This window comes from Python bivittatus, unplaced genomic scaffold, assembly GCF_059951505.1.
Source record: "Python bivittatus isolate LINGU-HERP-01145 unplaced genomic scaffold, Pbiv_v1 ctg000700_np1212, whole genome shotgun sequence".
Taxonomy (NCBI): domain Eukaryota; kingdom Metazoa; phylum Chordata; class Lepidosauria; order Squamata; family Pythonidae; genus Python; species Python bivittatus.
The window spans coordinates 33,936,993-33,964,259 of NW_028277098.1; the positions used below are offsets into that span (position 1 = coordinate 33,936,993).

The window sequence follows — 27,267 nt, forward strand, 5'->3', positions numbered from 1 at the left end:
AACTGATTTTCCCCCCATTTTGCATCTCAAAATTTCTCCAGTCTTCCACAGTGAGCAATCATATCACCAGTTTTTTTAAAAAATAAAGTCTCTGATTATAAGCAAGTTATGAACCTTTGTTCTAAATGAATACATGTATAATTTAGGTATTCTTGAATCCATTAGCGTCACTAGTTGCTTCAATTGCTTGGGATGCCTTTTATCAGTTCATAATTTTCCAACAGCAGATTAGTATTGCAATGCATTATACATGGGCCTGCCTGTGAAAATGGCCTGGAAATACTGAGTAATTCAAAACAAGACAGCTGAATTACCAGTTGGGACTGGTCAATATGATCACATTAAGATATGTTAACTAACTTGTACACTGCCTAGGGAGTTATGGTTATTTAGTGATTTAGAGATATAATTTGGTCAATTTCAGTTTCATTGTCTAAATTCAGTTGAGAACTCTAGTAATATATAATGTATGTATATTATTGGCTAATGGCTGCCCTGTGTAGTGACTGTTTGAAGTTCAATGGTGCTGAAAAAGTAACTTTACGACTGGTCCTCAAACTTACGACCATCACAGTATCCCTGTGGTCACATGATTGCAATTTGGGCACTTCGCAACTGGCACGCATTTATGATGGTTGCAGCATCCCATGGTCACATGATCATCATTTGCAAGTTTCACAGCCAGCTTCCAACAAGTAAAGGCAATAGAGAAGCCAGCAGTAAAATTGCAAGTTGTAGTCATGTGATGTCTTATTTAATGACCACAGGTGATTCACTTAACAACTGCAGCAGAAGTGACATTATAAGTCTGGTGTGGACACATGATCTTTTGCTTAACAACCACATTGCTTAGTGATGGGGTTGCTGGTTCCAATTGCGGTCATTAAGTGATGTCTATCTGTATAATAGTTAATCAACAATTGAATGAAAAAGTTTTGTACTTGCAAATTTGAATATATTTCCCATATCTCCCTCTACATAATTGCTGATATTTATATATACAGGTAGTCCTTGCTTAATGACAATAGGGACTGGAAAATTGATCATTCAGCAGGGCGATCATTAAGCGAGTCACCATGTGACTGGACCCAATTTTACGGCCATTTTTATGATGGCCATTAAATGAATCATTGTGCTCATTAAGCAAATTGAGTGGTCATTAAGTGAATCACGTGGTTAAGCGAATCTAGCTTCCCCAATGGTAGTTTTTTGCTGGAATTCGCTTAACGACTATGTAATTTGCTGAACGACTGTTGTAAAAGAGGTCACAGATCATGATCACATGACTGTGGGGGTGTGTGACAGTTTGTGATGTAAGTGCGAATACAGGTTGTAAAGCACTTTTACTGAGGCCATCGTAACTTTGAACTGTCGTTAAACGAACAGTTGCTAAGCGAGGACTACCTGTATAACACACAAATTTCTAATGTATACCTTCAGGATGTACTGGTGAATGACTATAATAAAGAATACTATTAATACAATATATTCAATAAATACCTTCTAAACATATTATTTGAAAAGTATGTTATTAGTCAATATTTCTATACGAAGTATGGGAGGAGAGAGAAATGAGACAAACCATAGTTCTACAAAATTTAGAGCAAAGATGTAAAAAAGTTGCTTTATAGAGAATGATGAAGCTCATAGTACAGTGACAATCCAACTTTACTAAGACTATATAATATGAACATTATATAAATGTTCAGGTTTGTTTACGTTTTTCTTTTACATATAATATAGAATATACTGTAATCATCATTAATACAAGAAAATAAATTTCATAAGAAATACATTAAAAGGAAGAAGAAAACAATAGAGATAAATTTCTTAAGTCAACCCATCTAGATAGCCAAACAATGAACAGATTTCTCTAAGTCTCAGATAAATTGACTAGCAAATTGTTGTTGTTATTTTGTTCACTTTCTCTCTCAGCATACTTCTGGAAAAAAGAATAATTATTTTGTTTGTCTAATACTGCATATTTTATTAAGTGACATTAATGGATTGATAAATGAAATTTTTAAAAACAGATGAGACCTTTGGTAAATAAAAGCTCTCAGCTAATCTTAATTTTTGTGGAATTTCTTAAATTAATAATTTCATTACATGTTCTTGTTAATATTTTCAGTTTAATTAAGAATGTATTTACTGTACAATTAATATATATCAACTGTATATTAGAAAGAATACTCCAGAAATATAGTGACATAAAAAAATAACGGTCATGTATATATAATTTTCAATTCTAGTCATATTTGCATTAGTTAATCCTTCAGAATGGAGCATACATTATTGATGGTCATCTGACATCTGCAGGTACTTGTTCAGAAGCAATGCAATCAGTTTCATACTTTTTCTTCAAACCTTTCAAGTATATTCGCAAGCTGTCGGGATCCAATTGAGAGTTGCGAGCAGTCTGAATCAATCTATTTGCTAAGTGATATATAGCCTTCTCCTTTAATATTTCAGGATCAGTTCTTTGCTGCTGCTGTTATTTAAAAGGACATGCACATATTAAAATCTGAATGTTTATAATTCTCACAATGTCAATTATCCAAGTATACATATTTCAGTTGTATTCTCACGTTAACTGATTAAACCATTGTAGAAGATGAGAAAGCAAAGCTGCATATAGTGCAGACCTATTCTTGCAGCTAAACTTTACAGTAAGATGTTGTGGGACATGATTTGAAATGAAATGGTTGGGATGAAAACCATCCTGCTCATTGACCCAAATTGTTTCTGTCTCTGTCTAAATCCTATAATTGTTTGCTAACAGCACTCAACAAACTTACAGGGGCAGTAGTTGGCTGGAGCACCCATATCCCCTTTTTTGAATATTGCCATGATAATGGCAGTACTCCAATCCTGGGGAATGTGACCTGTATGGTCTATATAGGAAAAAGAAGCCAAAATCTCCTGGCATTATCTTAAGAACTCCAGTTGCTGAGTAGAATCACCACCAGGGATGGTAAGGGATAACTGGAAGGTTGGCAGACTTAGGCGTTCATTTTCTGTTTTTCCGTACAAGTATCTCCAGCTTCTGCACTACTTTGGGAATCCTTCCTGGGAGAAGAATTTACAAACAATAACTAGCTCGCTTTCTGCCTGCAAATACTCCAGAAACTGCAATAGTGCTGGAAATAATGAATTGGGAATCCTACATTTTTTGTTATATATTTTGGTCTGGAAGTATGTCATGATGTCAACCTTTTTTATGCTAGGGCTGTTTTTACTGAAACACAAGCACATTCTGTCAAAATAACAAAGGGTTATTACTTGATATATCTACCAAAAATGTGCACTGCCAACAGTAAGATGCCCTTGGAAAAGTTAATTTGTTTCTTTAAAGCTATTATGAATGCATTACATGGTTTGTGGGTGAGAGGTAATAAAAAAGCTTGAAATATTGGACTCTCCTGCCTGATACAGACAGTTTGTAAACAAAAAGAAAAACTTAGTATGTTATCAATAAACAATCAGAATAACTTTTCTGCTAGAAGATTCTGCTGCAAGATTTTGACGTTATGCAATGTATTCTTCTGCCTGGCAACTTCCTGAGTGAACAGATAAATGTGGTTTTGAAGTTGTATGCTATCATATTTATGATACAGATTTATGTCATTTTCATGAGATGTAGGAGCAGTATTTGATCCTGCATAAACGACAGTACTGATTGTAGGCCAACAATTTGAACTTTAATCCAGACAAGACAAGGTAATGATGAAGGACTAGTCTATGGTTAGAGAATATTTAGATTTATCTGCTTGTTAATGGATGTTGCCAACCTGGACAGATATCTAAATGGAAAATTGTAAGATTCTGTCCTCAATCCTATACTTGTCAAGATTTTTATAAATGATCTGAAAGAGGGGTTGTTTGTCAAAACTTCAGTTAAAATAAAGCTAGGAAGTAATAGTATTCAAAATGATCTTAGGATCCTGGAACATTGATTTAAAACCAACAAAATAAAATTCAGCACATGAATATAAGATATTGAATTTAGATATGAAAAATCAAAATGTGAGAGTTCTGCTGAACTGGAAACAGTATATGAGAAAAAGCAGCAGCTGCTAAAAATGTTAACGCAAAAGCAAAATACGTAATATTTAGATCATAGAAAATAATATCTCTGATCTATTTTCCATTAATCAGCTGCTTTGATGTACTCTATTACAAGACAGACATTGACAACCTGCAAAACATCTGAAGAACAGACAGAATGTAAAGGAGGTTGGAAACAAGCCCTAAGAGAAATGACTGAAAGAGCTGGGTATGTTTAGCTTGAATAAATAATTAAGGAAAACATGATAGCAGTCTTCAAAAATCTGAAAGGTTAAAATGCAAAAGATGAAGCATAAGTGTTCTCCTGTTGATCCGGAGGGTATGACTAAAACTATAGGGCTGAAGTTACAAGAAAGCAGATTTCAGTTAAACATTAGAAAAAGCTTTCTAATAATAGGAATCTTAAGCTTTGAAAAGCATTGCCTGAGAGGTGTTGGGCTCTGCAGAGCCATCTGTCAGAGATGCTGTCATGCCATCCGAAAATACCAGTGTAACACTGAATTGGATTGGATGACGACCAAGTATTCTTCCAACTCTCTGGTTTACAATTGTACTGAAACATAATACGATTTGTTTAGTTTTATGTTAGCATACTGTGTGAATCCAGCCTTTGATCTGTAAACTGTATTATGCTTAGTGCATTGGGGAAAACATGATTAAACAAACCAAAGTGTGGGTTTGTTTAAATCTATGACTTTAATGCTTTGTGGCTAATGTATATGAAGTCATTTTTCTTTTATTGCCAGATTTACTGATATTTCTGTGGCTGAGTTTTCATATGCATCATTTGGTTTGCGTTTAACTGTTTAACTTGTTTTTTTGTTTTACATTGTTTTATTCATACTGATAATTGCTTCACAAGCCACTATTTTTTTTTTTTACAAAAAATATAGCATACACATTTCAAAATATTTTTCAGCAAAATTCAACAAAAAAGTAAGCATGTTAATAACCAGCATATAAAATGAAAAGCTGTATTATATGTCCTGGAGTTATGTGCTAATAAAACATACCAATATTTGTCTATCAATAAGAGTTATTAGCTTCTTGGCATCCAATATTATTGATAATGGAAGAGAGGAAACTTCTGCAGCTTTCAAGCCTAAATGTAAAAAAAAATGAAGCCATTTTTTACTGTGAAAGATAAGGTTATATTTAATAAAAATGTCTGACTTGCCAGATGCCAGATCAGAAGCAGTTCAAACTTCTTTCCTTCCTACTATTAATCTTAACCACGAACTAGTATTACATTGGCATGAATGTTTCCTTTTAAAACAGGATTTAAAACAGGCTTACACATCAGAATTAAGGAGAATACTGATTTGTTATTTTAACTAAAGCGAGCATTCAAGTAGACGTGATGCTAAATCGGGAAGGCAAAAAGGCTGAACAATGTAACATACTTTTTTATGGCCCTATTTCTTAATCATATTTAAGAAATAAAAAGCATTAAGTTGACACCAGACTTGCATATATTTTAATAAAAATATCTACACAGCATTCTTTTCCCCCATTCTCCATTCTAAATATTGTAATCCGCCAAGAAGCATTTTTATTTATTTATTTATCAAATTTATATAGCTGCCCATCTCACAATCATGATATTATATTCTGAATCTTACCAGAGTAACTACCCAGACTCAAATGTATCAAATATTACAGCAATTTCCAGTTCAGCAGCCTTTTCACAATTTAAACCATAGACTCTGTTGTGGATTTGAGAAATACCTTCTTTACCAAGACCAAGAGACAAGAAAATGAATACTGCAGACACAACATAATTATTACAGCCTGTATTTCATGCATTTCATTTCTTTCCTAATCTCAATGCTTTTGATTCTTCTGTATATACCTGTCAACTCAAAACAGAATGATGGAACTAGATCCTGGCCCATGAAAACTTATGGAATCCTAATATAAATTCATCTATTCCTATTGGGATTTCAAATGCCACAATGAGAAAAATGTTCGTTAGTGACAAGAAATAAAACACCTTGCAAAATGGAGAGGCTAATGAAAGCAGATACACTCAATAATGAACACACCATAAAATATTAAGTCTTTTTTTTAAAAAAAATAAAAGCATACAGTTCCAAATGACAAAAATTGCATCTGCAGAACTCTGCTAGATGGTACCCTCTGCAGATGCAAATCATATACAGAAACATACTTCTGTGTGCTGTCATAAGCCTTAATGAATCAGAACTATTACCATAGTTTTTTTCCTCTGTGTGTCCTTTAGAAAGAATGTAAGTATAAGCAATTTTCTCCATAATTTCATAACTGCTTCTTACATGCTGCACTTCAAAGTAATTGTTTTCCACATTGGGATATAAGGTATCAATCTGACATAATTCCAAGAAATGAGTAGCAAAGAGTGTAAATGCCTGCAAAATGAAACCACAATTGAATTGAACTATAAATTATTGAAATGAAAAAAAAAAAAGCAGAAGGCAAGAAAAATGATTTAAAAATTAATATTACTTTCAAATTTAGAAGATATTCACAGACTGCATAACATACGCCGATGCCTTCTTCAGGACTGGTACCTCTGCCAAGCTCATCAATTATGATAAGTGATCTGTCATTAGCATTTTGTATGATATATGTTACCTAATGAAAGAGACATCAGATTTCATTACTAACATTCCATGTGTGGATAAATCCTGTTAATAGATATTTTCATTTCCTGCTCAAAACTCTACACAGGAAATTTAGTTTAGTAACAGTCAACCAGCTGTCACGTAAAAACAAATCATTAATCAGCACAAACAGCCCAATTCAGAAGTTCTCTGCATGCACAATAGTTTCAATTTTCACAAAAGCAAATGCATGCACAACTTTTATGTTGTAAGCAGATCTTTCACGATGCTTGAGTAATTGAAAAGAAATGCTTCTACAGCAATCATCTCTGATTAATTCTATGCATGTAGTGTGGGTTCAGCGGGGCTCTGCTTGGTCTAAATTTGTAAATTCATGGCTCTTCAAAATGCAGACATTATCAATGTAGAAATCATGATAATCACATATTCCACTCACATTTACACAAGTAGCAACTTCCTGTAAGATCACAGTTCAAGTAGTAACCCTGAAGTGATAATTTAGGTTTCAATCCTGTAGATATTAAACCGGTTGAAAGGGTAGTTTGGATGCAAATAAGGGTTAGCTGAACCAGAGAGAATCCGCATTTGAACCAAAAGTAACTACTTTGCCCAAGAAATGACCTCTTCTAGTGATTATGATGGATAATGAGCTTAATGAATAATATGATAAAATATTCGGTCTAATGAGGAACATATAATCAATCCAAACACGTAAGTGCATGGATTAAAAGGGACCCTGCATGCTTGAGTGGACTAGAACAATGATGTGTCAAAGACCAGGAGAAGATCAAAATATGACTGATGGATAAAAGTACCAAGAGTCAAGGCATGAACTTCCATGATCAAAAACTGCCCACCTAGACTCCTTCACAAACTGTTTTCTAAATTGTAACAATATTCTGTGACAAGATTGATGAAAACCAGCTTGTCAGAATCCAATATGTTTAGGTTATTAAACAGGAGGCAAAGAGGAATGCTGAGAGAAGTGTAACATGTCTGTGTGTACTGTGTAAGAATGCCCCATTTTGCTTGCTATTTTGCTTGCTGCTTTTTGCTTGCTATTTCTCTCATTACTGTATCTTTTCTGTAAGACAACTGATCTGCCATAGAATTTGAAGTAGAAACCATTCCTGGATTATAACTTAATGCATGGATATATACCCCATCCAAAATTTGGGTTTTTTTATATATAAAGCTTATACTTCAATCTCAGGGGACATTTCAAGCAGAACAGATTCTCAGTTTTTACAACAGATTTTACCCAATCAATTGTAGCTTATGTGATTTATAACATGTCGACCATGGTTTGTTCATATATATATATACACACACACACACACACACACACACACACACACATATACGTGTGTGTATATGTGTTTAAAAAGAATAAAAATTACAACAAACTAAATTAGAACAGAAAAATTGAGAAAAAGAGAAAGAAATAACAGAAACTGCTAAAAGTGCAAGAGAAAAAGAAAATAGAAAAAAAGAGCAAGTTATAAAGAAAAATATAAAGACATAAAGAAGTGGCTTCCAAAATTCTTCACAGTAGTTATAAGTAAAATTATATTTTAACCTCTCTCTCTAAAGTTACATCATGACACGTATTGACCATGGTTATTGATATTTATCCTTGCATTCAGCTTGACAGTGATTTTTAGTCATTTAAAGTGATATATTCAATAATTCATAATTTACTAATGATATACTGAAAATCTGTAACCTTAATATTTTTATATACCTTGTTTACTCATTTGTGCTTTATTATTTTATTTTTGTTATCTGTTTTCTGTTTTCTATTTGTGTCTGTTAAAAAAAATACAAATAATTAAATATGTATAATTAACTGAAAAAGAACATTTACAAGTGAACTAAAGGTGCAAACATGGGTGGTGGGCCAATACTGTTGTTTATGTCATGATGTCACTACACAAATGATATGAATTACAGATTTGCATTGTTTTGCATCATATGAAGCAAAGAGACACAGACATGAAATTTGCATTATTTATATGGTGACATCATGACACACATGGCATTATTTTGATGTAATAACTGCTTCTAACTTCTGTCTATAAATATAACCTATGAATCAAGTAAATATTAATCAAGGCCACTTATTAAATAAACATCTCTAACTCAACTGAATGAATACCTCTTTCATTTCTTTCATGAATGTTGATGAATTTGTTTCTATATCATCATCCATACCTATTCTAGTAAATATTTGTTCAGCAATCCTGAAAGAAGAATATTCTGCTGGGACAAAAGAACCTGCAAATTAAAGAGAGAAACAAAACAAAGTAAGATGTTCAGTTATACTGCAGTGGAACTAACTTTAGCTTTGTCAAATTTGTGAAATAGTAAGAAAAAATTACATCATTTTAATACACTTATACATTCTTTACTCCTAAATAATAATTGGTTCACTAGAAAAAATATTAGAGATTCAGAGAAGTTATTGTTTACCCATTTGTGCCATAATCTGAGAAAGGGCTATCTGTTTTAGGTAGGTTGATTTTCCACTCATATTTGGTCCTGTAATTATTATAAAATTACTTCCTTCTGTGATATAAGTATCATTGGCAACAGGTTTCTCAAAATGTATTTTTTCAAGAACAGGATGCCATCCTTGCTTTATTGCTAATGTATCTGTAAACTCAGGACGTACTAAAATGAAGAAAGATAATAGAATATTTTAACATTCATTTGATATTGACAAGTATATTGTAACACAATTGCTTATACTTCAGTTTATGAACCATACAGAAATGTCTATGTTACATACATGTACACATTATGTAGGACTGCATTATTCCTAATTTTTATGGTATTTGCATAATGTAAAATTTTAGGAATAATGCAATCCTACATATGTCTACACAGGAATAAGTCCAATAAGGTAGTCACTAAATGAGGACTACCTGTAGTTACTTTGCAGTTATGGTAAGGAAAAAATAAGTGGTATAAGTTTCACTGGGAATTGTTTTAAACAACAGAACTACTTACCATAATCAGAAAGTGTGCAAGCATGGGCAAATGACTGCAGCATATCTAGCATAGAGACAGTGTCTGAGAGTTTGTACAAGCAATGGATATATTCATAGATTTCACTCAATAGTTTGCACACTATCCTGTAAACATAGACAAGTACAGTTTATTTTACTCTTCAAAGTAATTTACTATTTATTAGTAAAAGTATCATTATATTCTAACAATGTTTTCTTTAAATACATAACTGAAAAATTACACATTTAAGGAAAGTTCATAGATTTTTGTTTAATGTGGGCACAAAATGAGTACATTATCAGAACTGAATAACAATTATGGCTGAAATCATTTTGCAAATATTAGAAATAAACTAGAATAAAAGGGGTTCTGTTATCTTATGAAAATAAACTTTATTATCAGATTGAGATTTTCAGGTTCATGAATGCAGATTTTCAGAAATAAAAATATGATTTTTCAAAATGCAATTTTAAGGTCCATGAGGTAATGTGCCAAGGAATATATCCTGAGACCATAAAGAGGGCTCTAACCTTATTAGTCTTTCTCTCTTTCTGAAGGAGAAAAAGAGGAAAGATTAGAAATGTGACATAGGCTGATCAAGACAGGTTTTGGATCTGTAGGATTCAAATCTCTGAATTCACCTATCCCCACTCTGAGAGGCAAAAAATGAATCCTGTCTTGGCACCTGTCACCAGCAGGATTTTTGAATATTTGAGGTTGCAATGCTCTGAACAATGCTTTGCTTTGGCCAGATATGTTTATTTCTGTATATTTCTAATTTAAGAGAAACATATTCATCTACCGATTGCCCTGGTTTAATGAAATGACTGAAGTGAATTCTGTAATACCAGATGATACATTTAATGGCTAACACGCTCAGTATGTCTCTCAAGTGGTTCCTGTTGTTCTTTGCCAAAATCCATTTTAAAACCCTAGGATTCTAGAAGACCTTTGAGTAACTGGGATCTTGAAATTAAGCTAGTTAGTTCAATGAAACCAACAATTTAGTATGCATCAGTGTTGAAAGAAAAGAATTGTTTTGGTGGGGCTAATAATAAATGAGCTAAAATAAAATTGCTACTACAGTTTAACTTCATATAAATTAGTACAGAGTTTAGTTTAGTTTAGTTTAGTTTAGTTTAGTTTAGTTTAGTTGGATAGATTTTAAGCAAAATTCACCCATTGAAAAGATACAGCAGTTTAAAAAGTTAAAAAAGCTTTCTTATGAGGAAAGGCCTAAGTGGTCATTTTTTTTAAAATAGAGAAAATACCTGTAGTGTGCATACAATTATGAAGAGTATTAAAGACAGCAAACTTTTTATTCTTCTGAAACACTAACTCATACAGTCACCTTATAAAATGAATTAGTAGTAGTAGATTTAGAACTTAAGAAATAATATTTCTAAGTTTCTTCATATAATGCATAATTAATTTATGAAAATCAATTGCTGCAAAATGTATTGATAACCAATAATTTCAATGGCTTTAATAGACAGATCAGATAAATTCAAAGACAAATGGCATATTAATAACTATTAGGCATGATAATATGCCACAGAATATCAATTGCTCAAGGACTAACATTGGGGCTACTGTCTTTAAACTTTGCTTGTGGGCTCTCTGGAGGCATCAAGACAACAAACCTAGACATAGCCTCCTTTCTGAGATATTTTGCTCAATATCTTTGGTGAGTCAGGTTTGTGACTAGAACTGAGGTGCTCCTTTTCTGGCTCCATGGTGAAAATACTGATTTCAGTGTTGGGGAAATTTTCTTTCCTGAACAGAACACAACCCAGGACAATTAGTCTGCAGATTGATTTACTTGATCAAGGTCAAATCTCTCTCTTACAAAATATTGGATTGAAAGACAAAGAGCTTATCTTTTATGCTATTTGCTGTCCTGCCCCTTAACTATGTCACTAAGTATGCTATCCATCCTCTAACTACCTCATTAGGTACGCTCACTAGTCTAGTCATGTCACCAAACATGCAAGTTTACCTAGTTACACATACACATTCTTTGGAACTGGATCAAAACTACTCCAGCTGCTTTTGGCTGATGCCAGAGGTGAGCTGAAAAGTGCATGGTGAGTGAGAAGTTCACTTGCACCTGCACTGTTAATTTAATACAGTAAGGGTTGCTCTAATTATCAAAGAAAACATTTCATTCAAAAAGGGAAAATTAAACTTACAAAACCTCTATTTTTACCACTTCTGGATTCAACTATATTGGGCTAAATTACTTTTGGAGTGTTTGTGTGTGTATATATATATGTACATATGTGTATGTATACACACACACACACAATAAAAGGTATATAAAATATAAATCATTGTGTATCTGTTATACTACAGCTTGCCACAAAAGCAGAGGCAATTTGTACAGATGACACAAGGTGACTCTAAGAGACTTCTTGCCTTGCTCAGAAATTCTGAGCTTTCAGTGATATCTGATGTCTTTGGCAGAGGCTGCTGGTAAAACATCATTATTTTTTTTCCTGGTAAGGCCAGATTAAACACACCCAAGACACTGCAGTGTTTGTTTATGTGCAACAGTAATGTTGATGTCTGATTATTGGCAGGCATATAAATTATGTATATATATGGGAAGGCTGAAGTAGAAACTGAGGCAGGAAGGGATCCTAAAACTTTAAAAAAGTCAGAAGTTTGGGTTCCAGAACTGAAGCACAGTCCCAGTCTGTGCTTAAAAGTCTACAGTTATTCATGATAAGTTTTAAAAGCCCCATTATTAAATGCTTATTTAGCACTATAATTCGACTTAGAATAATCAATATAAATGTTACTTACAAGTAAGTCATGTGATAGATTTCTCTCAAGGATTCCTGGCATCTTTCATTCATTTTCATTAAATCGGGTGAAGTAAAACTATATACATTTTTCATTTTAGTAATCTGTGGGAAATTTTCAAACTGAACATTAAAATATACTAAATAATCATACTATTTCCAGAAAATTAATAAAAAATTACCTGTAAAGTGTGAGCTAAAACTGTCTTGATTACTTTTAAAACTTAGGACACAAACTTAAAACATTAGTAAGTTATGATGGTAACACTGTACATTATCAAAAGATAAAAAGTGGAAGTGATAAAAGATTTTTTAGCCCAGTACTCATATACAAAGGCAGCAACATCCAGTTAGTATCCTCTATTAAGTTGTGCTACAACATTACACAAATAATGAAATAAAACAGACTACAAAGGAAGTTCAGTCTATACAAATTGCTCTGGTTAAGACAATAATAAAATAAAAATATATTGCATTACACTACAGATGTTATTTTTGTTAAAATCAACAGTATTCTTTACTGGAAATATTGGAAAAAACAAAGAAATATTGTCATTTTCTTATAGAGATTCTTTAATTAGTATCAACTTATATAATTACTGTCCCTTTTGACAACATCAGAATATTTATTCAACAATTCTGTCAATTAGACATCATAGCTGCTCCTTGCATGTGGTTATTTCTACCTGGGCTGTTGTTCCAATGGGAGCATAGCAAGTATGGACTTTATTAAAATTAATACAGTAATATCTTAATTTGGTAGTTAAAATTAGAGCTCAGTTTCACAAATAATATATATAGTATTATTTATAATGGGTTAGATCAAATATGCTGCAAGTCATTTCCCATTTAAATACTGACAACAATCACTTTGGCTACATGGAAAAAAAATCCCAAACTCCTCTGCATGAACATCTTTATTAGACATACTGAAGATCTATGAAATACAAGTTTTGAATTTCCAATAATGCCCATTCAGGCAAAAGATTTAGAGAAATAAAAAAAAAGTTAAAGGGGAATGAAAAATGAGACTGATGTTTAAGCTATCTGTGTACCATGTAATAGTCTTATATGTGTTAAAAAATTCCCCAGGTATGCACATTGGGTCTTACCAGGTATAAAGATAGTTTTAGTTTATACTAAGGGCTCTTCAAAAGCTTGTAAAGTAGAAGTAACAATTGTGTGGCTTTCTAGCTTTGAAGAAAGAAACAGGGGGAGATAACAGAGATGTACTGTTACTTAGAGAAATGAAGTTGAGAAAGTCCCCTTAGAGGTGTATGAAGATATGAGGAAGTCAGAGAAGATCTTTGTCACTTTCAGCCTTATGAGATAGACCAGACAGGAAACACGACCAGATGAGCTAATTCTACTTTATTGTAAAATTACATTAACAGAATCTTGCAAGTCTGAAAGTACATCTCTCCCTCTGTCTCCTTTACAGCCCGAGGAACTAGGGAGGGTCTCTTCTGAGTCTCTTGCTCTGCCCACATTTCTGCCGCAGGCTCAGCTGCCTTTTATCTGACTGTTCCCTTGGCTGCATCTTTTTGCCATGTCTCCCAAGGTCATTCCCACATACTATTACAGTTACACTGGAACTTATTAGGACCACCTGAGACCATTAATGTAGGGGAAAGCCTGATTTTTAAGATAACCATGTTCTACAACATCACATAAAAACACAACTCCTGTTTTCACTTCCCTTATTTTGCAGAAATGGGGAATTGCTAATAGTTTCTCATGGGATGCTTAGAGTGGATGGATCTCTCATGGTTAGAGAACTCAGTCCTTTAAGTATCTTGGCCCCAAGCCATACAGGGCTTATAAATCAATATTGCATTTAAACTGTATCCAGAAGCTACTGCAGCACATGTATGTATACATATACATATGTAAATAAGTATGTATATCTATCAGGGTTAAGCATATATGTACATGTATATATCAGAATACTGGCATCCAGTTAGTCTATATATGTGTATTTGTATATATGTGTGTGTGCATACAGTAATATATAAATGTGTGTGTGTGTGTGAATCAGTTTTTTTGTGAGGCTGAAAATCACAATTCTAGAACAGATGATGCTCATCTTGGAGTAATGGCCAAAGAAGAGGTGAAGATTTTCTAGAAGAAAAGATGATGTAGTGACTGACACAAAATATGTAGGTAGCCAATTTGGAAAAAGAAGAGACTGCCATAAAATAAAACTCCTCAGGCTTTTAACACAGCCCTTCTTTTAAGTGACATTGCATTGCACTGGAAAATATATAACTGAAATATCAGTTTTTCGGATCTGGTGGCCATATAAGTCCAAATAATAAGAATAATATCTACTCACAAACTGGTAGATATAATGTATCAAATAACATGTAGAGAAGAGTTGTTTCAGCTGCAAAGGCCCCTAGGAAAAGCAACATGTTTCCCAGGAACATTTCCAGTCCAAGGAAATGTTTATAACTGCAGTTTATAACTCTCCTAGAGTAATATTTGTTTAAAGGTAAAAAAAAAAAAAAAAAAAAGGAAGAAAAAAACATAAAATGGAGCCAGGTTATTTTCTGAATTTGATTTGGCTAGCTGATTCTCTTAGAAATATCAATTTATATAGTCAAAGTCTACTAAGCATTGAGTTGGAAAATCTGTAATTCATCAAATTTCCAAGTACATTAGTTAATTATAATAGATTTGAGAGCCAACATTTTCAAAATGTTTACCTTGGTAAATTCTGAAGGAAGTTGACCATTGTGTATTGCTGTACAATCAGCGTTCATCTGAATAAAAAATCCTCGAGCTGAACTAAAGCTTGTTTTCAAAGGAAGGTTATACTTTTCTGCAAGCTGTGTTATCATTCCTTCATAGCAAGATATAAATAAATATTTTGATTATGACAGGCAATCACATTGTATGGGCAATAAAATTAATCAGTATGGTGAAAATCTTGACATTTTTATAAATCAACAAGAAGACAGAAAACATTTTAATCTTAAAAAAAAATCCAGCCAAATAGTGTTGTGTTACTATAAAAATGAGTGGAAAATAATTTTAAAAATCAGTAATTAAGGGCATAGCTTCTTTCCCCTGCAATTCCAGAACTTTCCCTGGGACAATTAATAAATGTGATTCAAGAAGAAATTCATAAGTTATTCCTCTTTTTAATTCCACAGCCTGTAAACAGCCTATTTCTTAAAAGTGTTAAATCCTGAAAAGCCTAAATAGTGTTTTGTACTTTGTTGTCCACATAAGACAAAAGTCATATAACAACCCTTCCTACCAAAAAATTCAAAATAGTTCAGGAGGGAGGGAGGGAGGGAGGGAAGGAAGGAAGGAAGGAAGGATCGCCCTGTCATTTAGGCAGGAAGTGCAGTGTGGACTGGGAAGGGTAGATCCTACGGCTACCAGCATCCTACCAGGTGTCACTGTGGAGCAGAGCATGAAAGCTCAAAGCCATCACAGCTCAGGACATGGCCAGAGCCAGACCCAGAGTCTGCTTCCCTGGTACCACTATAGCTCATTGCTCTGGTTTTAGAGTGAGAAGCATAGCTTTGCACCCTGACATGAAGGCAGAGGAGATTCCTAGCCCTGCACTGAGGCATCACCACAACCAGGGCCAAGGCATGCTCCAACTACTACACATTCCTCACCATGGCTTTAGGATAGGCAGTGCAGGTGGATCTGGTCAAGTGATAGCTGCACGCCTAGCTCTGCATCAAAGCACTTTCACATCCAGGGCTGGGACCTTCTCTACCCACCACTACTGCACTCCTCTCTATGGCTTTCAGATGAAAAATGTGGCTCTAAACCCAGGCAGCAAACTGACAGGTCTCAGTATTGTCTGAGATGGCATCTTCATGAGGACTGCAGCCACCCTTAGCATGGCCCATCCAGGTACAGAGCCGTGGTTCTTATTCAAAAGATATAGCAGTAGGGAACTCTGGCAACAGTGGGGAAAGGAGTAGCTTTTTCTTTGCCTCCTCCTCTGCCAGGAGTCACTAGTTTGAGACCCCTGTTCAGCAAGCTTTCTTGTCATCCTAGGAGAAGACTGGCAAGTTGCTATCTTACAACTGACCACTGCTATTTTGCTGTATGAGAGTGAGGTGTGGATCACACTATATGACCTGGAGGGCCACAAGTTTGAGACCCTTGCTCCATACAATAGCTGTGTCATGATCCATAGAAACCAAATTTATCTCACACATAAGTCCTTGATATTCTCTTCTAATCTATGCCTATGTTGTCACCTACGCTTACTTCTTTCTGTTGCCAGTCTCTTCATTCTCTCAACTGGTTAACAGGTATAAAGAAATATTATCAAACCTTTGGTTGCACAGGACGTCTGACACAACTCCCATTTATTTCAAAATAGTCATGGAAGAAGAATATTCTAGGAGATTTTGCCCAATGTGAATAGCATTTCAGAATCTTTAAGTAATTTTTTTATTTTATACGAACACTTAAAATTTAAGACTGCATTCCTTAAATATACACTCATATATTTGTGTGTAAATCTTACTGAACTCTATGGGACATAGTTCTGAATACGCTAACACACTGCACTATAAATGTTATTAAAGAGTATATATTCTAGTAAATTATTATTCTATATTATCTTCCCATACCAGCTATATCATCCACAATTTCAGTATAGGTTCTTCGTGCTATATCAAGAAATTCATTAACATTAGGCTTCACTGCATAGCACTTCTGAGTTCTCATATTCAAACATCCTTTTGTGTATCTTGTATCATCATTAATAACAGTTTTAATCTTTTCAAGAATGATCTCAAACCTAGAGAAATTATACATAATTGTGAAAATGACTGTTATATTTTACAAATGTATAACTGCCTAAAAAGATTTTTATCCCAACTCATAGTCAGTATTCATAATATATTTTTAAAATCCCACTAATGTTCATATCTAAGTTGAATTGCCTAATGCAATATTTATTTTTCATTATCTGAAAAGCTATTTATATTCAAACAATACTATTTCTGTCAGGATTCTTGAATTAGTTACATTTTCATTGTGATAGATATGTTTAAAACAATTTAATAATGACTTACTTAAATCAAAATACTACTCCCTTTGTTGACATAAAATAATACCAAGGATTACAATTATTACTAACTTTTAACTTTTATTGTCTAATTTAAAATGTTAGATATGAAATTGTATTTATAATACAGTACCTGCTATCTTCCAAAGAGCTATAATAAGCTTTTAACAATGGAGTCTTATAGCTTTTTAAGGCTTCCTGTTTAAATAAAATGAAAATCTATATAGTCAACAGTAGAGGAATGTTAATGAGTACAGCTATCTTACTTCACTAAGGTTTGAATGGAAAGAAGTATGACATCACTTCATTTTTAAAATTATTTAAGTGTAAGAATATGTCAAAAATTATAATAAATGTGTGCACAAAAGAATTTAATTAGCTTCAAATAGTATCAGTTCAAGTACTTTAAAAAGTGATCACTTTTTAAAACTGATTCATGCCCATTTAACCATAAAAAGATAACCAAAACCAAAATATTGCTAAAAATATTATCTGTATCAATATAATAAAATATATATTGAAGAAAATATATTTGTAAATTAATAATATATTGAACAGTATTTAATTGATTAAAATCACCTTGCTGTTGGAGATGCAACTCAAGAGTTGGAACATTAACTCATATGATCTGAATTTGTCCTATTATTGTTATATATGAGGTAGATATCAACTGAATTGTTAATATGACTCTGGATCATATTAAAGATGCATATGTTCTTAGCTATGTCATAGAATATATCACTGGCTATATTAGTACTTGGAATATATCAAGACACAGGAGATGACAAAAAGAGTCTTCATACATCTGTACCTGATTTACAGCAAAGAATTGATATTCACTGTCTGTCAATATTGATATGTGGGGGGGGGGGTTGATAAAGGATCAAGGAAGAAGATTTCTGAACAATATGGTCAATGTTTTTAGAATTTTCCAGGCCTTCCACCCCTCCTTTTTTTCTTTGTAAATTATGACATTATTATTAGATATAAAATTAGATTATTCCATTAATACTGTTGTGTGTATTCATTTTGTTAATTTACCTTAATGAAGTTACATTTAAAAGCTTTCATATGTTAAACTGAGTAAAATAACAGATTCCTAGTGAACATGCAAATGAAGAGAATGCTAGGGTAAGGCATCCTGACTCATAAATCTTGATATTAGTTGCTATCCAGTTTATTTCAGGACATGGAGGCCCTCCAAGCAGGGACTCTAAAAGACAGTTTTGATATATATCATATCTTAATAGATCTACTAATTGCCTGACAGGTATATGCACACAATGATAGTGGAACCAAACTTACTTAGAGTTTTAAAGGTTAAAATCAGTCCTATGAATTTCCATCAGGAGCAAACCATTAGAAGGTTGCAGTAGCTCTATCTATGTTATTAGGACATAGCTAATTGGGCTCAGCTAATTGGGCTTTGCATGAGCAGCTAAAAATATAATCAAAAGACCCCACCATCTGATGTTCTTCTGACAAAGATACTCTACAAGAGTGATCAGGACTACATCAGTTGTAAAGGGACTATTTTTTCCCTCCTATGAAGTTTTAAGTAGCCATGAATGACAAGAATCAAGCATAAAGGTTATAGAACGGATTGCTTCAGTCAGAGATTCTCTAATCCCTAACCTCAGGCCACTTTCTCCCGGCTTCTAAGGAAAATATATGAACAATTTTATCTGTAAAATGCCTTTGTAGCACATCAAATTAGATCTCTATAAGATCATTTTGTGCAAAAGAGTTAGCCTTCTTGCCATCTAAAAGAGTTCAGTCTGACAGCTTGGAAAAATACATTGGTAGTGGAGAAGCAGTTATGATTTATCATTTTCACTACAAGAGAGTAGGTTCCTTGGTAAATTCTAGGCAGGGATTAAGCGTGCTTACTCTAAATTTCCTCTACCTATCTTTATGTGTCTTCTTGCACACACATACATGAACACATGTACTTAGAGTTATCAGAAATAGCTGTAGGAAGTGAGTAGAGAGTCCAGCAGGTAAATATACAGGGATTGGACAGTCTGAGAGTTCAGTGTGTGACTATGTGTTATATTTAGGAATACAGACATTCATCAACTTTAAGGATCAGGTGATATCCTAGTGTCTCCATTACCTGCTGTATAGCTTAACTGTACCACATTCTGGCTAATGTGATAATAATACTTTAAATAGGAGGCAAGCAGTTCCTCTCACTGTTAAATTAACATGATATGATAGACTGTAAAGCCCTGATTTGATAGAGGGTAAACACCTTGATTTGAGACCCCAATGGCCTAATGATAACCATAATTGTCATTTACATAACATTTTAGGATACGATACCTTCAAAGGCTCCACAAGTTCCAAGGTATGCTTCAGATAAATTAAATTGGTTATCTTTGATTCAGATGCATTAACCTATTTTAAAGAACATCATGTTATTGTTGATACAGTAGAAAATAACTTAGATACTGTTATTATTTTTATAATTACTCGTGGCTTAACTGTCATTACTATTTTCTTTGTAAGCACAATAACCAGAGATGGTATGTTAGAAATGTTAAATGACATCTCCTTTGCCCAATAAATTGTTCATTCTTATAGCCTTTAGTTTACAGTGTTATATCATAGTACATCCCTCTAGTATTGACATTCTTTATGTCATACTTTTCAAGATTTGAAGAAAAATGGGAAGAAAAAAAAGTGGAAAAAAAAAGAGAGATGTGGTTTCAAAGTTGCACAACAACTATTTCTTCTGGTTCATTTAAATAAATACTTCCATGTTCTATACCAATATTGGTCATTTCCTACTAGTTATTTTCAAAGTGTTTTACAGTCATCCAACCATCATTGTACCAGAATAATAATAATGGGGAAAGGCTTTATATTGTTTCATGATGGTTGTAGGATGCTATTAGATGCTATTAGTGATTATTGGGTTCATTATATACTGTCAGTGATTATTATACCATTACAATGTTACTGCTTTTCACTACTGAGACTCTTTCCCTTGAAGCAAACATTCAAAAAAATTAGGTAATGGTTTTTGCTTACTTGTGAAAATCTTCATTTGGATTTTTTTTTAAAAGAATCACTTGATATGGCCCTGTGTATTTGCTAATTGAAAAAAAAAACAGAAGATAAAACAAGTAAAACAAATGGGAGTGGGTAAGAGACAGAACTGGGCCATTCTATCTCCTTTTCTGAAGGAAAAAGTAGGAACATGGTGCAGGTATTCCAGCAGATTTTTAAAAAACCCTCTGCCCCCCCCCACAACATTATAGGAAGACTAAATAGAAGGTAAAGGGGAAAAAAAGGAAAAGTTTGATTTCCCATTCTCCATCCACATATCTGAGTTATTTAGTATGACAAATTACCACAGTTTTAGAATGATAAGAAAGAAAAGAGATGTCCTTTTCCTGTCTTACTCCCTGACCCTGTACTGTGAAAATTCCCTTCTTCTGAGATTGTAACAAGGCTCCTATTCCACAGTGATACAAGGACCTGAACAGGAAATCCTATTTCAGAGGTTGGGTAGCTACTATATGTTTTGTGAAGGTTCCCTTATCTTATGTGACACTGTTGTTTGTATCTTATTTTTTTAGAACTATTGCATTTTTCATGTTATTTTTCATTATTTTATTCAATCAGCCTCTTAAGCCTTCATCTGTATTTTCATCTGGCTTTATACAGAATTTTTTTAGTGATTTATCTCTAGAGCTAAAAATACTAAAAGCCTGAGCTCTGGAAAATATTGTTTTTGCAATACAATTTGTAACTCTCTTTAACCATTTGATTACTGGTAAAAACAAACAAAAAATCTTAAAAATAGTTTAATTTTATATAATTAAAATTAAATTATATATTTAATGTAGTGAAAATTAAATAACTAACTATAAATAAATTTCATCATGTGCATTATTAGAAGATAACAATATCATAACCAGTTCTGGCAAGCTAAAATCTTTTCTAAATACATTAAAAAATAGAAAGTCGAACATTTCTAAGACAACACAAAGGATAAAAATACCATCTCTACATATGTCTGTGTCTGTGTGTATTCATATCTGAAAATCTTTTTAAAAAGTGAGTTTTATTCATATTCATGAACAGAATTCTCTAATACAGAAAAGCAATAAAAAGAGAAAGAGAAAGATAGATATTTATAATGTATTCCATTAAAATATTTATAAACATACCGTATCCTGCTTTGGAATTTGTACTAGAATTGAAAGTAATTGTTCAGTGTCCAAAAATCTTGCTATAACTGAAAAATAAAAATCAAGCAGAACATTTAGTTTGATCCACAAACCAATTAAAGTTAAATTCTAGGGTTTAATTCTAGGCATGTACAAAATTATTCAAATTGAAAATGTTCTAAGCTCAAGATACCTGTATTTCAAGTTTCAGGTTTTCTTCTTAAGGATAGAAATTAGATTTGTGATATCATAATGAATGTTGAGATGGGAGCCTGTATCTGTGTGAAATTATGCTATATTTGCTAAAATGCAAAATTATCTGCCTCCATTCCCTTTTCCCTTTCTCCTGTTATATCATGAAATAACTATATGTGATAAACATGATGTGGGGTTAGGAAATTATAGCAAGCAAGATAATGGACACAGATACTATTGGGAGGTGATTGTATTGGAACTCTTACTATGTTATGCATGTTATTTCAAAACCTCTAATCCATCCTGCTCAGCATGGATTGCCTTATACACATTAATGGTTGTCATCACTCATTTCACAGCCACTAAAATCCTAAAATCCTATGGTGATTAGCCAAGCTTTCAAGCTGCCTGATTCCTAGGAAATCTCTGGGTGCTATGCTTGCACCAACCATCTTGGGATCCTACATTATTAAGAAATTATTGCCATGAATCAATAGCAGCTATACTACAATTTCTTTTACCATTCCATTCTTTACATTTCTTACAATGTACTCATCATTTCACCATCATTTCTCTGCAGCTATCATTCTACTTCAAATTGCCAGGATCTTAATTTAAATTCCTTCTGTACTGTGAATCAACCCCTACAACTTGTACTTGCTACGAAACAATACAGTTATTCTGAACTAAGAAAACACTTGAACAATAAGAGTTTAATACTAACAAGTGATAAACTGAGATTAAGATCCATATAACATGATGTCAGAATATATGACCTGTACCTCAGTTGTTGAAACCAATTCCTACATAAGCAGTTGGAGAAAGTCCAATCTGGAGCGAAGGAATACACAAAAGACAACAAAGTATGAAGAATTTGGGGTTAGGAACTAGAAGAGGTTTCAACAATAGCCTGGGTATTCAGTAGATCCATAGACTAGATTGTGAGACAGAGAGAATTCTTCCATCTTAAGTTTCAATATACAGTACTGTATGTTCCCCAACCAATAAATATTGTTAAATAAAGACTGACATACATACTAGATTGGTCATCTAGAACTGTGACCTGCAACTGGTAATAATTTTGGTGTTCTAACAATGAGCATTCTGGGTGTTCACTCTTTTATTTCCCCACTCCTCCCATTTTCCCCATTTTCCTTGTTGTAATTATTTTTGCTAGGGATTTTTATTGTTATTATTTCCTACTATCCCATTCATGTATTGCATTTTCCTTCCTTCTTACAATTTTCATAGACAAGACTTGTCATTCTTTTCATTGTTTATGAAAACACAAGCTTGTAGATAGGAATTATTGCAGGAATCCAGATGAAAAATATAGTGTTACGGGAGTGAAGAAGTTGGGCATAATAAAATAGATTACAGAAGGCCAATAACTATGCTTCATGCTCTAATAATGTCCTAATTGGGCAATGGGGACAGATTGTACTGCCATTCTTCTGTAGGGTTTCCACCAGTTCAGAAGAGAGAGCCACTCATAGTTTAGCCTTCCAGGTGACAAATTATATTTTGAGAAAACATCTGTAAGGGAACTCTTAAGGCAAGCCTCCAACATAAGGAGTCCTCAGTGAGTGAAATGTGTGAATGAATTAATAATGAAGAGAAACATCTCAGGTCCTAATAACTTGTCCTGTTTCAAAATCTGAACACCTCCTGAATTGTCAGAATTTCTGCTTTCAACTCATAACAGAGCATATGAACTTGAAACAAGTGCAATAATTTGAAACATTTCAAATTAGAAACGTTTGGCATAACACTATTTAATTCATGGATGCCTACAGGACAAAATTTTAAATCTAAACATTAAGATGATATAAAGCAGTTACAGCATATATCAGAATAACACAATACTAATATAATATAATATAACATGGTATAGTATAAATATTATATTAAACACATTATATAGATTTGTCTATATTAAGTAAAATGCTTATATTAGTATTATTGTACTCAAATGTTCAACAAGACAGTTTTTTTAGATACATAATACAGTTGATCAATTGTTCAGCATCAATTTTATGAGTTCTCATATATTTCTAATATTTCTTACCTTTATAGCATTTAATAGAAGAGAGTTTACATCATTTATATGTGTGCATGATTTATTTTTAGAAATTTTTACATGTCACATTTTAGTCCTTATAAAGACTCCAAGAGCCAAAAAAAAGAGAGATTTTTAAGAGTATAAACAATCTGTAAGAGACAAGACTCAGTATAGGAGATTCTTTATTATTGGATGTCTTTTTATTTTAATAAACTCTGAAATTTGATCAGAATGGCAACATTGCCTTTCCTCCAGCACCAGAAACAGGCAATCTGCCAGCTGTATTGAACAGGGAGAAAATGTTAAACACATTTTTCTCCAGCACTACTTGTCCAATTAAATTTAGGGAGCCCTCCCTCTGTATTGGGACTGTTACTATAGCTAATCCTTTGAAGTTGATCAAACTAATTTACTCCTGATAAATGTCTCTTTTCCATCTTAAACCCATATTTCCCAAATTAATAGTGTATGGAACTGCTTTCAATCCTGGCTTTTATTTCTAACCTCCCAATTCCAAACTCAATAGCTGTAATAGCCAGTGATTTTAATGCCGGGTTGGGAAGCAATGACAAGGCTGTTTTACGGCATTACACTGTTTCGTGCTTTTCTACAATTTTGGAAACTTCTCAGAAATCAAAGGTCCCTTGTATTAATAAAGGGAGCTGGAGATTGTTTTTATTGGGAATGAAATCTGATTTGATGATACTCAGTGGATCAACATCAGGGGACTCTGAGGGTGAACTTACTTTTTGCGGTGCCAGAAAAGCATCTTCTCTAGATTATATGGTAATTGCAAGCATTTTTGCCCTTTACTGTAAACATTTTACAGTATTTTACACTCTCTTTCCCCAGAGAGTAATCACATACCAATAATGGGTCTCTTTGGCTTTGATTTAATTGAACCTAGTTGCCCATTACAATTCAGTGATTCATCCCCTCTGACAGGAATCTCAGATCAGTTTGGACTAGTAAGCTTTCCATGGCACTACTTCCATTTTTTGCTATCCCATTAGCTACTCTTCTGAAACAATCCATATGTGCATTCAGTGACCCCTATGAAATAATCTCTATTTATCAAAGAATCATCACCCTTGTCCAAAAGTATACTCTGCCTGCCCAGCTCCCTTCTTCATATCAGTTTAACAATTGTTCCAAACCTTGGTTCAACAGGTAATTCTAGCCTATAAAAATGCCTGTATATATAACAATTATCCCTAACATGAAATCTTTTACTCCTTTAAAAAGGGCTACAAGAAGCTTTTAAAGGGAAAAAAAAGTTCTAAAGAACTCGAATAGGATCCAGCAGGCTGTGATCAATAAAAATTATTGTCTGTTTTGGAATCTTATTTCTCAACTTCCAGCCAGAATTAACTCTGAAAATAATAGCAACCTAATCTCTCTAGAGATTACTTTCTACTTTCATGGTTATTTACTGTATCCCAAGGCAGCAAAGCCCATGTCCAGCTTCTTGATGAATCTCTCCCCGAATGACCTCCAGTTTCACCTTCTGAGGTTCCAAAATTAATTTCTTAATTGACAAACAGCAAAAATCTTGGTAAACAGTTAATTTTACCAAAATGTTTAAAATTAAATTCTGTATGTGGGCTACTGTTCTAGCCCCCTTTTTTATAGCTATAAATAATTCCTTTTGATCATGCACATTATGGCTCAATTTGGCTGACTTAAATTCTGGCTAATGCAAGTCTTTGGGCGAATCCCTTGGTTCATCTCATGTCACCAGACAGGTTTAGATCTACCCTAAGTAGACAAATTAACAATGATTTGGTATATTGCAGCCTTTCCTTGTCAGCACTCTCTGCTCTCAGCCTTGATTAAACTCTGGCTGAACAGAGGATTTGGGATTTAGATATTCAAACTGACAGACCTAGTATTTTCCATCTTCTCTACAGTGTAATTTCTCCCTTGTTCCTTGGACTAGATTTTTTAAAAATATATTTCACATTTCCCATAGGAGACATTTTACCCTGACACGAACTGAGGTGGTACCAATTAGGATGACAATTAGTAAGATACATTAAACTCCTGCACTTGCCTGTGCTCAGATACAGAAGTTGAATGTGTATCACATGTGCTATTAAAATGTTCGTAATATACCCAATGGCAATTGAAACTGGCCAGTAATTTTCATTCTCCTGTGATTATGCAGTAACTGTTTTTCTTTTATGTAATGTATGTAATCAATTGTTGAAGAAGGTTGCAAAATCCTTTCTGAAATTCCCCGATATCTGCTTTTCATTATTGTTTCAGGATTTTCTCATAATTTCATTCTTTTAGTTACTGAACCTCTTGTATTTCTTTTTATGATTGTTCTTGGACTATAATTAAATAAAGATAAAATAATTATAAAAAGCTTCTCTTATATTTAACTTACTAACTTATTTCATTTGTGTAACTTATTTACAATAGTAACTTATTAATGATATGAACTAATACATCAGTCAGAAGATTTGAAGAATAAAATAAGATATACTACATCAACCTAACTGCAAAATATTTTATTCCTTTTACGAAGCAGAATTTGTTTACCTGACTGAAGACCAAAAAAGCATTCCTCATCCTGAAGAAGCTCTTGAACAGAATCCAATCTTGTGTTGATACTATCAGCATCAATCAGGGGTTCTAGAATATTAGACCTAAGTCTTCGACTTCCCCCTGGTGTCTTAGTATAATTTAGAATGCCAAAAAGAGTATGACCCTTCCTTTGAAAACAATACAAATTTGAAAAATGATCTCACAAAATAAAGTTAACACAAATGTAAGCGTACATATTATTATAGCAATCTGCTTTCAAAATTGGCAATACTGTATATGCACAAATCACAAAGCCCTTCCAGCTGTAGAGAACAGAATGAGGAACAACCCCTACCAAGGCTGTGTAAACTTAAAGCTATGTTCTGTTTTATTGGTTCTAAAAAAAAATCATATCACCTACATTGCTTTAACACTAGATTTTTCTCTAGAATGCCCATCCATCATTCACTCACTAGTTATGGTGAATTTGGATAATATTATCAATTGTCCAACCATTTCAATTATTTTTTAAAATATTTTCTCCTAACTCCTGACTTAAACAGCTTATCCATCATGTACAGTTTAATACTGTTTGTTATTGTTTCCTGTTGACTACAGATAGAATTAATGGTTAGTTTACATTTATTAGCATCTCTTCGTTTTCAGATCTGTTGTTCTAACTCTGGCTAAGAATTCCTCCTTAGATGAAGAAGACTATGCTATGGCACTCAAGTATCTAGATACAAAAAACTGAGAC

At 33.3% G+C, this 27,267-nt stretch overlaps 1 protein-coding gene across 1 annotated transcript in view; it reads right to left on the minus strand.

Annotated features, from left to right (window-relative positions):
* Positions 1 to 558: 558 nt before the first annotated feature.
* MSH4 (mutS homolog 4) overlaps positions 559 to 27,267 on the minus strand; it is a 65,235-nt gene continuing 38,526 nt past the window's right edge. Inside the window, exons 7-20 of the mRNA XM_088154129.1 lie at positions 26,526 to 26,698; positions 21,722 to 21,789; positions 19,866 to 19,940; positions 17,674 to 17,738; positions 17,101 to 17,270; positions 15,199 to 15,335; positions 12,492 to 12,595; positions 9,684 to 9,808; positions 9,144 to 9,344; positions 8,830 to 8,948; positions 6,553 to 6,681; positions 6,281 to 6,455; positions 5,082 to 5,170; positions 559 to 2,491 (exon numbers count right to left, since the gene is read on the minus strand). Of these exons, the coding sequence (XP_088010255.1) occupies positions 2,303 to 2,491; positions 5,082 to 5,170; positions 6,281 to 6,455; positions 6,553 to 6,681; positions 8,830 to 8,948; positions 9,144 to 9,344; positions 9,684 to 9,808; positions 12,492 to 12,595; positions 15,199 to 15,335; positions 17,101 to 17,270; positions 17,674 to 17,738; positions 19,866 to 19,940; positions 21,722 to 21,789; positions 26,526 to 26,698 (1,819 nt within the window). The 3' untranslated portion in view covers positions 559 to 2,302. The remainder of the gene's footprint in view (positions 2,492 to 5,081; positions 5,171 to 6,280; positions 6,456 to 6,552; positions 6,682 to 8,829; positions 8,949 to 9,143; positions 9,345 to 9,683; positions 9,809 to 12,491; positions 12,596 to 15,198; positions 15,336 to 17,100; positions 17,271 to 17,673; positions 17,739 to 19,865; positions 19,941 to 21,721; positions 21,790 to 26,525; positions 26,699 to 27,267) is intronic.